This window comes from Syngnathoides biaculeatus, chromosome 9, assembly GCF_019802595.1.
Source record: "Syngnathoides biaculeatus isolate LvHL_M chromosome 9, ASM1980259v1, whole genome shotgun sequence".
NCBI lineage: Eukaryota > Metazoa > Chordata > Actinopteri > Syngnathiformes > Syngnathidae > Syngnathoides > Syngnathoides biaculeatus.
The window spans coordinates 2,649,575-2,662,446 of NC_084648.1; the positions used below are offsets into that span (position 1 = coordinate 2,649,575).

The 12,872-nt window shown below is 44.8% G+C and overlaps 1 protein-coding gene and 1 pseudogene across 1 annotated transcript; one reads left to right on the plus strand and one right to left on the minus strand.

The window, feature by feature from the left end:
- Nucleotides 1-53: 53 nt before the first annotated feature.
- On the minus strand, nt 54-12,523 carry htra3a (HtrA serine peptidase 3a). Its single transcript, XM_061829346.1, has 8 exons — nt 12,112-12,523; nt 6,621-6,711; nt 5,867-6,089; nt 4,026-4,220; nt 3,890-3,922; nt 1,085-1,229; nt 939-987; nt 54-863 (listed from the first exon to the last, which is right to left on the minus strand). The coding sequence occupies exons 1-8, from the start codon at nt 12,521-12,523 to the stop codon at nt 827-829; spliced, it is 1,185 nt and encodes a 394-aa protein (XP_061685330.1). The 3' UTR covers nt 54-826.
- LOC133506833 (5S ribosomal RNA) lies at nt 3,165-3,283 on the plus strand (annotated as a pseudogene).
- Nucleotides 12,524-12,872: the final 349 nt, after the last annotated feature.

Here is a 12,872-nt window from a genome sequence, read left to right on the forward strand (position 1 = left end):
ACAAGTACATGCTGCATGTACTGCATTTTACCAGCGCTTATGGGTGTCCTGTGTGTTTTGTACTGCTTGACTATTCAACTTCATAGCAAGCCCTTCCTCTATTCATCACATCCCAAAAGAGGAAAACTGTACTATGCCATGAGAGAAATACATCTGAGTTCGTCCCTTGTGAATATCTATCTTTGCATTTCTACGGCACTTATTCTCATTGGGGAAGGGGGTTAGCTGGAGCCTATCCCGGATGATTTTGGGGAAAAGCAACACCCTGGACTGGTCGCCAGCCAATCATGGGGCGCATATAGAAAAAGCATCTATTCACATTCACACCTCTGAACAATTTCGACTCTTCAATTAACATATCGTGCATGTTTTTGTTTTTTCACGATGCCGCCATTTTGGCCCAGGATGACGTGAGGGGCCAGAAATAATTGAAGCTACGTTTGTTGCAATAATCCTGTTCTTGCACAGCAAGGTTCATTCCATCCTAAGTGTGTGTGTGTGTGTGTGTGTGTGTGTGTGTGTGTGTGTGTGTGTGTGTGTCTTTGCTTTGGTGTTTGTGTGTGTGTGTGAAGATACTTTTCTGATTGCGTATGTATGACTTGACATCTGCTGACATCAGGAAAATCTGGCTTGTGATATTTCCATGGTGCTGTTAGATGTGAGGGAAACAAACATACAGTATATCCAGTAAAATCCAGTACAGTACTACAAAATGCATATATCTTCTTCTTAAGTGTTGCCATGAAATGTCAAAGTTTAAAAAAAAACAACATAGTCCAATATGGTAATAACTGGCTAGCTTCACATTTAGATAATTGTGAGAACTCTAATACCCAATAAACGTCTCTTCCCTCCAAGAATGCCTGAGAACACAATACAATAATTAGTCACATTTGAAGACAAAATAGATATAAAAGTTTAAATCTTGTGCCGCTCACCCGCTTCTGACTGCTAATTCTGTCAACCCATTTGGAGGAAAGCTGGTATCTGTTACAAAGGAGATGATAATGAGATGATGGTACAATATATTGACTCCTTTATTAGGAGCTAATTCAACTCTTCTTAGGTAATATATTTTTCTAACCTTTGCTCTCGTCAGGATTTGACTCTAATACATAGGAATATTTTGTCTCCGACTCCGCCAGAAAACGTCTGATTCGGTCCGAGGGTATGGCAAAGGAGGTGCCTGCTGTCACTTTTAAAGTGTTTATACCGATCACCTCACCATCCTGAAACAAATACAAATAAAATATGTATGATAGGACATGTTGAGAATGTGACGAACGTTATAATAATTAGTGCAAAGGCACGTTTGTAAATTGCTAGAACTGAAGTCAAACACATTGGTTAAACATCTATTTATTATCCATCCATTTTCAAGAAATGGGACAAGTAAGTAGGTTACACCCTCAGAAGAGTCACCAGTAAATTTCCGAGAATGTATTTCATCAGGCAGCACATTGGATCAGCTGGTGTAAAGCATTGGCCTCACAGTTCTGAACTCCCAGGTTCAATCCCGGACCCGCCTCTGTGGATATTGCATGTTCTTCCCATGGCTGCATGAGTTTTCTCAGTTGCATCGTGATTGTGAGTGCAGCTGTTTGTGTCCATGTGCCCTTCGATTGGCTGGAAATCAGTTCACGGTGTACGCCGCCTCCTGTCCGTTGACAGCTGGCATAGGCTCCAGCACTCCCCGCGACACTTGTGAGGATAAGCGGTGAAGGAAATGGATGGATGGATGGATGGATGGATGGATATATTTTATCATGATAATAGGACATACAGTAATATCATTGGTGCACAAAGCTCACTCGCTGCCTGGTTCCAGCTTCATTTTTGCTGTTCCTCCAGAAACTGACTGAAATTTTTGGGGGCCTCTTTAAACAATCATTGTTAGGGAAAATGTATACGGGAATACCTGTTAAAGCTTCCAAAAGAGTTTTTTTTTTTCAGTAATTTGTCACATTCAATATTTTACATGAGATTTAATGACAATGATTAATTTACTGTTTCATGAAAGTTTGACCAGAAGGTTTTTATTTCATATAAAGCATGTTTGATTGTTGGAAAAACCATTGCCGATGTTCGCCCAAATGTTAGCTCTTGCAAACGTAGCTTAGTTTAGTTTAAAAGCAAAGCAGCGAGGTTCAGTGCTCATACACATTCACACTCTCATAGAAGCTTCGCTTTCATCTTCATTAAACAACATTTTATAGTGTATTTCTAGTGTATCTGAGATCAATAACATTTAAGAAGCAGCTCCTCCTGTCCCCAGTCAGTAGACTACAGCGTCTACTCTGCCTGCACTCTCCAGAGTGAATATTATGTCCAGTTAAGGATATACACATATTTAAAAATGTAAATAACTTCAAACTAAATGTAACATTACAAAAATGAAAAGTTTAAGTTCTCTGACCAATCTCAACGTCACGCCTTCGGTTCAAATTCTCAATCCCCAAATCACATTCAATTAAATTCAATCTTTGGTCAAAATGAAATATTTCAGTTCAATGACAAATTGTAAATTTTAATGACGGTAAAGAACTTCAGTTCAGCTGGTCCTCTAAATCAAGACGAAAGAAGTTACGTAGACTTTGTGCCATGTGCAGCTTTTAATATTCAAACCAAGGTGCTACTGTATGGGCTGGTTTAGTCCAGAAAAAAATATATGCATACTGTGAATCGATATGTAGAGGCATTGCTGAAAAAAAAAAAAAAAAAAAAAAAGAAATGAGTTGTTTTGCCCCAGAAATTAGTAGGGTACACAAAATCTACAGCGGATGCGGTACTGTATTACTGTACTTTTACACAGCTCCATTTGCAGAATCTGCTCACCCTTTAGTCTGAGAGTGTGAAATACCAATCGTAGTATTTATCCAGAGAACCGGGTACCGTATCTGTACACACACTCCTTCTGTACACACCACCAAGTTACCACCCCTTCAATAACTGCAACTGCTGCAGAGCATTCTACTCTATCCATTACTTAGAAAACTATTTACAGTATGTTAAGCCATCCTGAACGTGTTTGCAATAAGCCTTAGGGAGGGAAATTCAAGACTATTTTAACTTTTTAACTTGGTGTTAACATCATTAATCATCCCTCTATTTTCTATAACACTTTTAACACCAAGTTATAAATTACAGTACATACTGTAAATATGGTTTACAGCCATGCTACCCTGAGAACGCCCGATCTTTTCAGATCTCGGAAGCAAAGCAGGTTTGGCCCTGGTTAGTACTTGGATGGGAGACCGCCTGGGAATACCAGGCGCTGTAAGCTTCTCTCCCCGGCTAAATGCAGAGGGGCTGCGTCAAGAAGGGCATCCGACGTAAAATTGTGCCAAACAAATGTGCGTTCATCTAAGATGACACGCTGTGGCGACACCTAACGAAAGGAAAAGAAGACCGTAAATATGGTTCCATCTCTGCATCCATTTTCTGCACCACTTCTACTTATTAAGGTTGCGCAGAACTGTGAAGCATACGTGTATAATCCAGTACTTCACAGTGATGCTGAGAACTATCCATATATCAGTTTTAGTTTGAGGTGTTTTCCTGCCCGATGACAGCTGGGATTGGCTCCAGCCCTCTTGCGAACCTCGTGAGGATAAGTGGCTCAGAAAATCGATGGATGGATGGATGGTATTTTATTACAGGTTTGAAGAATGACTAATCGATTGACTGATTCATCGATTGAAACAATGCAGAACTAGAGCATCCTGGCCCTGACAGAAAAATCTGTAAAAATACTGCAGCATACACCTTTATACTGTATAAATCTTAACAGATGGTAGTGTGTAGTTTGACATATGTAATAATTTGTATTTACAGTACTGTATATCTCTGTACTGTACTGTATATATCAAATGGCCCATCCAATACTCACCAAGTTAACAAGGGGCCCTCCAGAATTTCCATACTTGTCACATAAGTTGATAAGAGGGAGAAACAGCCACAGGAATTATTCAGACATGGGTGCAAGGCATTACAACGATTGTGTGTGCATGCATGCACGAGCTCACTGACATTATCGCGTCAGTCTGGATGTAGTCAATGTCAGAATCATGGATGCCCAGCTCCTTGCCATCCCTTTGTGCTGTGCTGACGATCCCAGTGGTGACCGTGTTCTGCAGAGCAAAGGGGCTACCAATAGCCACCACAAACTCCCCTGGTCTGAGATCAGCTGAACGGCCCAGAGTCAGGACAGGGAGCTTCTTCTGCTCACATATAAAGCAAACAGTGAAAGGTAAAGCGGTAGAATGACACATGGTAAGTGTCAAAGAGAATTGGTGGAAGGGAAGCTTCCAAAGAGGAAGTATGTGAGGTGTGGGTGTGAGAATACACACATCAGCATCACAGTGCGGTCGTCTATGAACATATTCCTGTTACCTTTGTGAAGGGTTAGCAAACTACTTTAAGAACCTGGCAGGATGAAGCTTATTTCACCAGGAGTCACCAACTACAGGGCCATGGACTAGTACTGGTCCAGGAGCTTAATAGTACCAGGCCACACCGAGAGACTGAACAAAGATGATTGTTTATCAGCGTTTGAAAGAACTTTAATTCAGAAAATCAGGTGCATCCACATGTGCATAGTCATCTCTAATGTACCTGTTGTATAGTCATTATTGTCGCTCTCAAATGTCATGCTATACAGTGCTAAAAAGTAACCCCGCAAACGAGCTACCAGGAGTACAAAACATCCATCCATCCATCTTCTGTGCTGCTTTTCCTCACTGGAGTTGCAGGTGCGCTGCAGGCTAACCCACCTGACTCTAGGCGAGAGGCATGGTACAGACTGAACTGGTCACGAGCCAATCGCAGGGCACATATAAACAAACAACCGTTCACACTCACATTCAGACCTCGGGACAAAGTTAAGAAAAAGGCACAAACAAAAAAAAATGATAAGATAGAAAGGAAGAGCCTATGACTTCAAAGAGAGAGAAAGCTGCATTTAAGACAAAATATCAGCACTTCTGTGCTTAAAATATGGGTGATTCTCAAACAGCAGGCCTCTACTTAATATGTGGCACAAATGAGGCAATGAAGCATTCAAAATTTTGTCTTTAAAATGATAGCTGTCACGTCCCATCGGAACGAGAGTAGGACCCAAATGCAGGACTCGGAAGATGCAAGGTAGTTCAAGGAGACACGCTTATTATATGCAGAGGTAGGGGATCGAGCAGGCAGTCCGGTGCAGCAGCAGTAGTTGGGACGTCGGGCGAAGAGAGCAGGTGAGCTGACAGGCAGGAGTCGGTACACAGGGGAACAATCAACGCAGGCAGAAGTGTCAAAGGAGTCAGGCTTACAAGGTTGGTCGAAGGACAGGCGAAGGTCGGTACACACGGGTTGTCGATCAGGGATACCGGAGCACACGAACGGGACATGAAGATCAACGAACTGGCCCCGGCCAGTTGTCATCGCGGTCATATAAATCCACAGCATAATCAGGCTGCATGAGGCGCAGGTGTGCACCTCCCAATCAGCGCACCTACGCGGGCACCCACACAACTCATGCTGGAGCGGCAGGATCATGACAATAGCGTAAAATTGGGTGTCATTATTCCCCATTACCCCAAAATGAGACGTGCTTGTTGAAGAGAAACAAGCGCTGGGCTGCCACTAATTACAACAACTACATTCAGCATAATGTGTCACACTTCTGAGGACCCGGGTTACTGCCTAATGATGAGTTTTATTTTTAATCATTCATTTTTGTCAGTTCATCAAAATATTGCTTTATGTGGAAGCACTCTGTGGCACAAAGAACCGCTGTAAGGAACCCCTGTTTGACAAGAGAGTACACAAGAGAGTATTGCATTACTGGAGTACTTACATTAATAGTATATGTTTTTTTTACCTGAGGGTTGACCTTGATGGTGGCGATGTCAGCCTTCCTGTCCACTTCTCTGACCAAAGCCTCATACACGCTACCATCATGGAGCTGAACATGCAATTGGAGGCGGCCCATCACCGCAGCACTGGTGGATACCACGTGAGCGCTAGTGATGATCAAGCCCGACGGAGTTACAATGAAACCAGAGCCACTGGAAACATGCATCTGGTGTCCAAAGAGAGGATGTCTGGCAAAAGAATGACAAAAGGAAAAGGGTGAAAACGAAAATGCATTCAATCAGCGATTTATTTCAGCACATCATTACATACAGTAACTGCATGTCTCACATTTGCAGACTTAAATTTTAGTGGAAGTAAGTTGTGTGCGTGCCTCTGCCTCTGAAGACGCCACGATGCCTTTTTGCTCGCCACGCACTCAACGCCAAAGCTAAATGAACATAATTTTTTATTATTCTTTACATCATGTACACTTTGACTTCCTATTTTTCAGATAAATGAACATAATTTTGTATTATTCTTTACATTATGTACACTTTGACTGCCTCTTTTTCAGGTAAATGAACATAATTTTGTATTGTTCTTTACAGTATGTACACTTTGAATGCTTTTTTGGGGTGGAGGGGTCGGGGGGCTTGGAACAGTTGAGAAAATGTACATGTTAAATGTGATTATATTTGTGAAAGTTTCATGTTACAAATAACTGACACAAGTAACATCCAACACATAATAACAATATAGTGGGGGAAAAAAGCACACACCTTAGTAGCAACTCAATGTGGACAACGGCTGGTGCTATTTGCTCCACGACATCGGCGATGAAGTTGAACTTGTAGCGAGGACTGCTAGGACCTACACAGACATACATATCAGTCCAAATGTGAATACTTAAATGGACACAAACAAAGTTTGAAACAAATATCATTGTTTCCTCAAAATGATATTAGGATGAGAGGAATGATTAACTCTACATGTCAAGATCTCATTGGTTGTAATATATAACTTGAATCGCTAGTTAATTTGCAGTGTTTCAAATAATACACACGAAATAATTGAAATCATGTCTGGAGAATACCTTTTAAATGAATATGCGTGGACACTTGATATATACAGTAGTTTGGTTTTCGATGTATTACAAAATTTACCGTAACCTGATATTGGAGTGGCGAATATCCTGCCAAGAACAGGTCTGCCAACACGCAGCGAGGCTAGTGCTAGCACGAAAATCAAGATCTGCCATAAAAAATAGAGCCCTCAGTCACTAAATTGTCACATGTGCTGGCTTGATCCCATAGGACACACTTTCTTTGGGCCAATCAAGCCAACCTTGACACAGACCAACAATCAGACCAGCCATTTTCCGTACCACTTAACCTCACTTGGATCAGAGGTGTGCTCGCTCCCAGTTATCCATTTGCATTTACTTTTCTACCCATGGACAATTCAGTCTCCAATTAACCTTCCGTGCATGTTTTGGCAAATTGGAGGAAACTGGAGTACCTGTACAAAAACCCAGGTCAGCACAGGGAGAGCACGCAAACTCCACACAGCTGAGCCCATATATGAATCCATGTCCTCAAAACTGTGAGGTAGATGTGCTCGCCAGTTGACATTGTGCCAGACCAGTCTGCCAAAATGGCAAACATGCACAGCGAGCCATGTAATGAAAAATTGGAATGTGTCACCCTTTGCACTCCGATGCACGTTGCGCACTCTATGAATCTAGGGGCCCTGGGTGTTTCCCAATGAACCCCACTCTCGTTGGCATGTGCTAGAGATATCGGTAAGTCCAGCTGAGCTCAGTTCGAGGCTTCTTTTTCACTTCATTTCGCCTTCTGGACAATGACACCAAACATACTAGTGAACATGCAAAGTCTTGGTTCCAAACCAACGAAGTTAACGTCATGGAGTGGCCAACCCAATCCCTAGACCTTAATCAAATCAAGAACCTGAGGGGTGACATCAAAAATGGCGTTTCAAATGCAAAGCCAATAAATGTAAATGAATTGCGGAATGTCATTAAGAAATCAGCTGAAAGACTCCATGCCACAGAGATTTATTAAATTATTAAAAATAAAAACAGTGGTCATAAAACTAAATATTAATTTCATGATTCAAAGGATTGGTAAATCCTAGAAACAAAAAAGCTCCTACAAAATAGTTTGGAGTTTGTAAAGTCAATGGCAGAACACCCCTTATAATAAATTGTCATTTTGCAGAGCCTTAAGACTGTGTATATCCTGAATGCTGGCTCTCGTTGGTTTTTCAAGAATCTACTGCACCTACTGGTAACTTGTTTGACATGTAGCAATAATATATATATATACAGAAAACGTGGATTAATCTGATTTGTCACACTGGACTGCTATTATGTTGAACACTACTGTAGCCTCGAGGTTGACATACCTTATTTCTCCCGATCCTGTGAATGCTTATGCTATATATATATATATATATATATATATATATATATATATATATGAAAACATGGTGTCATGGTGTGTTATCACCTTAAGATGACTTTTTGTGATCACATTTTATGACCACGTGATACAGAAATTTGAACAATTCCTAGCGGTTTACCTAACATTGTCTACATCCAACCATCCATTATCTACTGCTTTTCATGGTCGGGTCGCGGGAGAAGTAGCTTCAGCAGGAATACCCAGACTTCCCTTTCCCCAGCCACTTCTTCCAGCTCTTCCTGAGGGATCACGAGGTGTTCCCAGGCCAGCCATGAGTCTCTCCAGCGTGTCATGGGTCGTACTCAGGGTCTCTTTTCGGTGGGACAACCCGGAACACCTCACCAGGGAGGTGTCCGGGAGGCATCCGAATCAGATGCCCCAGCCACCTCATCTGGCTCCTCTCAATGCGGAAGAGCAGAAGCTCGACACTGAGCGCCTCCTGGATGACTGAACTTCTCACCCTATCTTTAAGGAAGAGCCCGGACACCCTGCGGAGGAAACTCATTTCGGCCGCTTTTATCTGGAATCTTGTTCTTTCGGTCATGACCTACAGCTCATGCCCATAGGTAAGGATAGGAACGTAGATCAACTGGTAAATTCAAAGCTTTGCCTTTTCGACTTAGCTCCCTTTTACCACAACGGACAGATACAAAGTCTGCATCGCTGCAGACGCTGCACTGATCTGTCTGTCGATCTCCCGCTCCATTCTTCCCTCACTCGTGAACAAGTCCCCAAGATACTTGAACTCCTCCACTTGGGGCAGGATCTCATCCCCGACCTGGAGAGGGCACGCCACCCTTTTCCGACTGAGGACCATAGTCTTGGATTTGGAGGTGCTGATTCTCATCCCAGCTGCTTGACACTTGGCTGCGAATCACTCCAGTGAGAGCTGGAGATCACGGCTTGATGAAGCCAACAGAAGCACATCATCTGCAAAGAGCAGAGAGGCGATGCTGAGGCCACCAAACAAGACACCCTATACGCCTCGGCTGCGCCTAGAAATACTGTCCATAAAAGTTATGAACAAAATTGGTGACAAAGGGCAGCCTTGGCGGAGTCCAACTCTCACCGGAAACGAGTCCGATTTATTGTCAGCAATGCGGACCAAACTCTGACACCAGTCGTACAGGGACCGAACAGCTCGTCTCAGGGGGTTTGGTACCCCATACTCCCGAAGAACCCCCACAGGACTCCCCGAGGAACACGGTCGAACGTCTTCTCCAAGTCAACAAAACACATATAGACTGGTTGGGCGAACTCCCATGCACCCTCAAGGATCCTGCCGAGGTTGTAGAGCTGGTCCACTGTTGCACGACCAGGACGAAAACCACATTGCTCCTTCTGAACCCAAGATTCGACTTCCCAATAGACCCTCCTCTCCAGTACTCCCGGGTAGACTTTACCAGGGAGGCTGAGACCTTCTTGAAAAGAGGGACCACCACCCCAGTCTGCCAATCCAGAGGCACTTTCCCCGATGTCCATGCGAGGTTGCAGAGGCATGTAAACCAGGACAGCCCCACAACATCCAGAGCCTTTAGAAACTCCGGGCGAATCTCATCCAACCCCAGGGCCATGCCACCAAGGAGCTTTTTAACCACCTCGGTGACCTCAACCCCAGAGATAGAAGAGCCTGCCTCAGAGCACCCAGACTCAGCTTCCTCATGGGAAGGCGTGTTGGTGGAATTGAGGAGGTCTTTGAAGTATTCTACCCACCAACTCACAACATCCCGAGTTGAGGTCAGCAGTGCCCCGTCTCCACTCTACACTGTGTTGATGGTGCACTGCTTCCCCCTCCTGAGACGCCGGACGTGGACCAGAATTACCTCTAAGCCATCCTGAAGTCGTTCTCCATGGCCTCCTCTAACTCTTCCCATGCCAGGATTTTTGCCTCAGCGACCACTGAAGCTGCAATCCGCTTGGCCAGCCGGTACCTACAGTATCAGCTGCCTTGGGAGTACCACAGGCCAGAAATGCCTGATAGGACTCCTTCTTCAGCTTGACAGCATCCCTCGCTGTTGGTATTGAAGTATGTCTTATGCCCATATTTAGTCATGACTCCATAATTTCCTCATGTCCTCAGTGGGGCTCTGCTCTGTAGCCAGATGTGTCCTTGAGCGCATCTCTGCAAGTAGGTTAACCTTGATGAACTGCATACTGGACACTTTGTCATAATCCATTGCCAGCTAGAACCGGTTGAGACAGAAACCCTTTGTCTAAGTGGAAAGCCCCGATGTCATGCCACAGGTTTGATACCACCCATAGTCCGCCCTCCTGACAAGATAAAGGATGCGTGCTTTCTCTGTACCTTTGCACTTGTGATCTGATCTCTACAGCCATTGTCTGTAACTCATAAGTGCCCGGAATATTCTGGAACTAAATTCTTCAAAGAAACTGTTCATCGTCTCCAGCCTTTATTTGGATAACCAACTTTGTCACTCCCCGAAATTAAACGAATACGCAGAGGAAAAAAAGCATCCTCCAACAGTATCCACAAACGTGTTCGTGGGTTGCCGCCACGACAGGCACGACCACCTTACGGACACAGATCCAGTCGGCCGCCTCAGACAATGGAGGCGCGGAACATCGTCCACTCGGACTCAATGTCCCCCGCCTCCTCCGGGACGTGTGCAAAATTCTTTCGGAGTTGAGAGTTTAAATTCCTTCTGACAGGGGAATCTGCCTGCCGTTCCCACCAGACCCTCACAATACGTTTGGGCCTGCCATGTCGGACTCTCATCCAGGTGGTGATCAGTAGAAAGCTCCGCCCCTCTCTTCAACCTGTCCAAGTGTCCAAGACATCCGGTCGCAAGTCCGATGATACGACCACAAAGTCGATCATCGAACTGCGACCTAGGGTGTCCTGGTGCCAGGTGGACATGTGAACACCCTTATGCTTGAACATTGTGTTCGTTATGGACAATCCGTGATGAGCACAGTCCATTAACAGAACACGACTCGAGTTCTGATCGGGAGAGGGCGTTCTTCCCAATCACGCTCTTCCAGGTCTCACTGTCATTCCCCACGTGGACATTATTGAAGTCCCCCAATAGAATGATGGAGTCACCAGAGGGGGCGCTTTCCAGCACTCCCTCAAAGGACTCCAAAAAGGGTGTGTACTCTGAACTGCTGTTTGGTGCATAAGCACAAACAACAGTCAGGACCCGTCCAACTACCTGCAGGTGGAGGGAGGCTACCCTCTCATCCACAGGGGTAAACCCCAACGTACAGGGCCCGAGCCAGGGGGCAATAAGTATACCAACACCTGCTCAGCATCTCTCCCCGTGGGCAACTCCAGAGTGGAACAGAGTCCAACCCCTCTCAAGAGGAGTGGTGCCAGAGCCCAAGCGGTGAGTAGAGGGGAGTCCGACCACATCTCGTTGGAACTTCTCGACCTCACGCACCAACTCGGGCTCCTTGACGTAGCCTTTTTTTTTCTTTCACTACTTGCATCATGTGTGTACACAAGTAGAAGAACTGAGCAAAAATACAGTATAGAACAACGTTAGGCTACAGTGAAGTAAAACTATGTAAAAAGTCCAACCACTGGGATTATATATTACGATAACATAATGGTTTACTAGGAGAACTAGCGCACAAATAATCAACTTCTGCATTTTTGTCTCACATGTTCCAAAGAGCACAAAAATCTGGTGGGGGGACACCACCGGTGCACCCTGGTCGTTCTACTGTGCACTGAATGTCTTCGAGAGTGTACTACTATACATTAAAAATTTACCGCCTTTATGGGCTATAGAACAAAACTCAAACGGCTTTGCTGCTTTGGCACCTGTACTTGAAGGAGCACACGGTCCTCTGTGCACTTGTCGGACTCCATCCTTCCCCTTTCTTTTGCGGTTGGCTCCTCTCACCTTGCAAACATTCCCATACGTTTTCCCGTCGCTTCCACACACGAAATGCGCCGCCTTACATCGGCAGACCTCAGTGGAGCCTCGTCGCGCGCACACCATGCCCTCCCCGCAGGGCACCGGTGGGTCGCGGCTGCAGGGGTGTCCCTCGCCCTCTCCAGGTGCGCAAACTGTGCAGCAGTTGCATCGCTCCAGGACGTATCCGACAGCACAACAGTGGGTCGGACAGGAACTCGGGTCAGACTCCGAGGGGCAGCTGTGACGGTCTACTGCTCTGGTGAAATCGAGAGCACAGAGAAAGGCTACTGGAAGTAAAAGTAGCTCCAGAGTCATGTTGAAGGTGCTTGCTTGGACGAACTGACAATAATTAAAAAGCTTTAAAGGTCTGCATGCTCTCCATCGCACACCCACGCAGACTCAGTAACCCTTGGGGTAGTTGACAGGAGGGGGGCAACGGGCGGAAGAGTCACGCCAGAATATCTAACATTTCACTGTTTGCACCCTGCTCTTGATTTCATTCGCGAATCTCAATTTGTTATGACGTTAATAACCGTTTAGAAACATAGACATGAATGGACAAATTAGTTTGCATTTGTAAACCTGTGTCCGCACATAAAGGAAAATGTAAAAGGCCGAGATACATTTTACCAGGCTGCTCATTATAATTTTTGAAATCCCATAC

Bases quoted from the DNA above. Each gene is read 5' to 3' on its own strand.
- htra3a (XM_061829346.1), bottom strand. From the start codon at position 12,523: ATGACTCTGGAGCTACTTTTACTTCCAGTAGCCTTTCTCTGTGCTCTC. The intron at 6,712-12,111 runs GTGCCAAAGCAG...ATGTCTGTGTAG, and splicing joins GTGTGCTCCTTCAAGTACAG to GTCCTAGCAGTCCTCGCTAC. The intron at 6,090-6,620 runs GTGTGTGCTTTT...TTCTTTTGCCAG, and splicing joins CACATTGAGTTGCTACTAAG to ACATCCTCTCTTTGGACACC.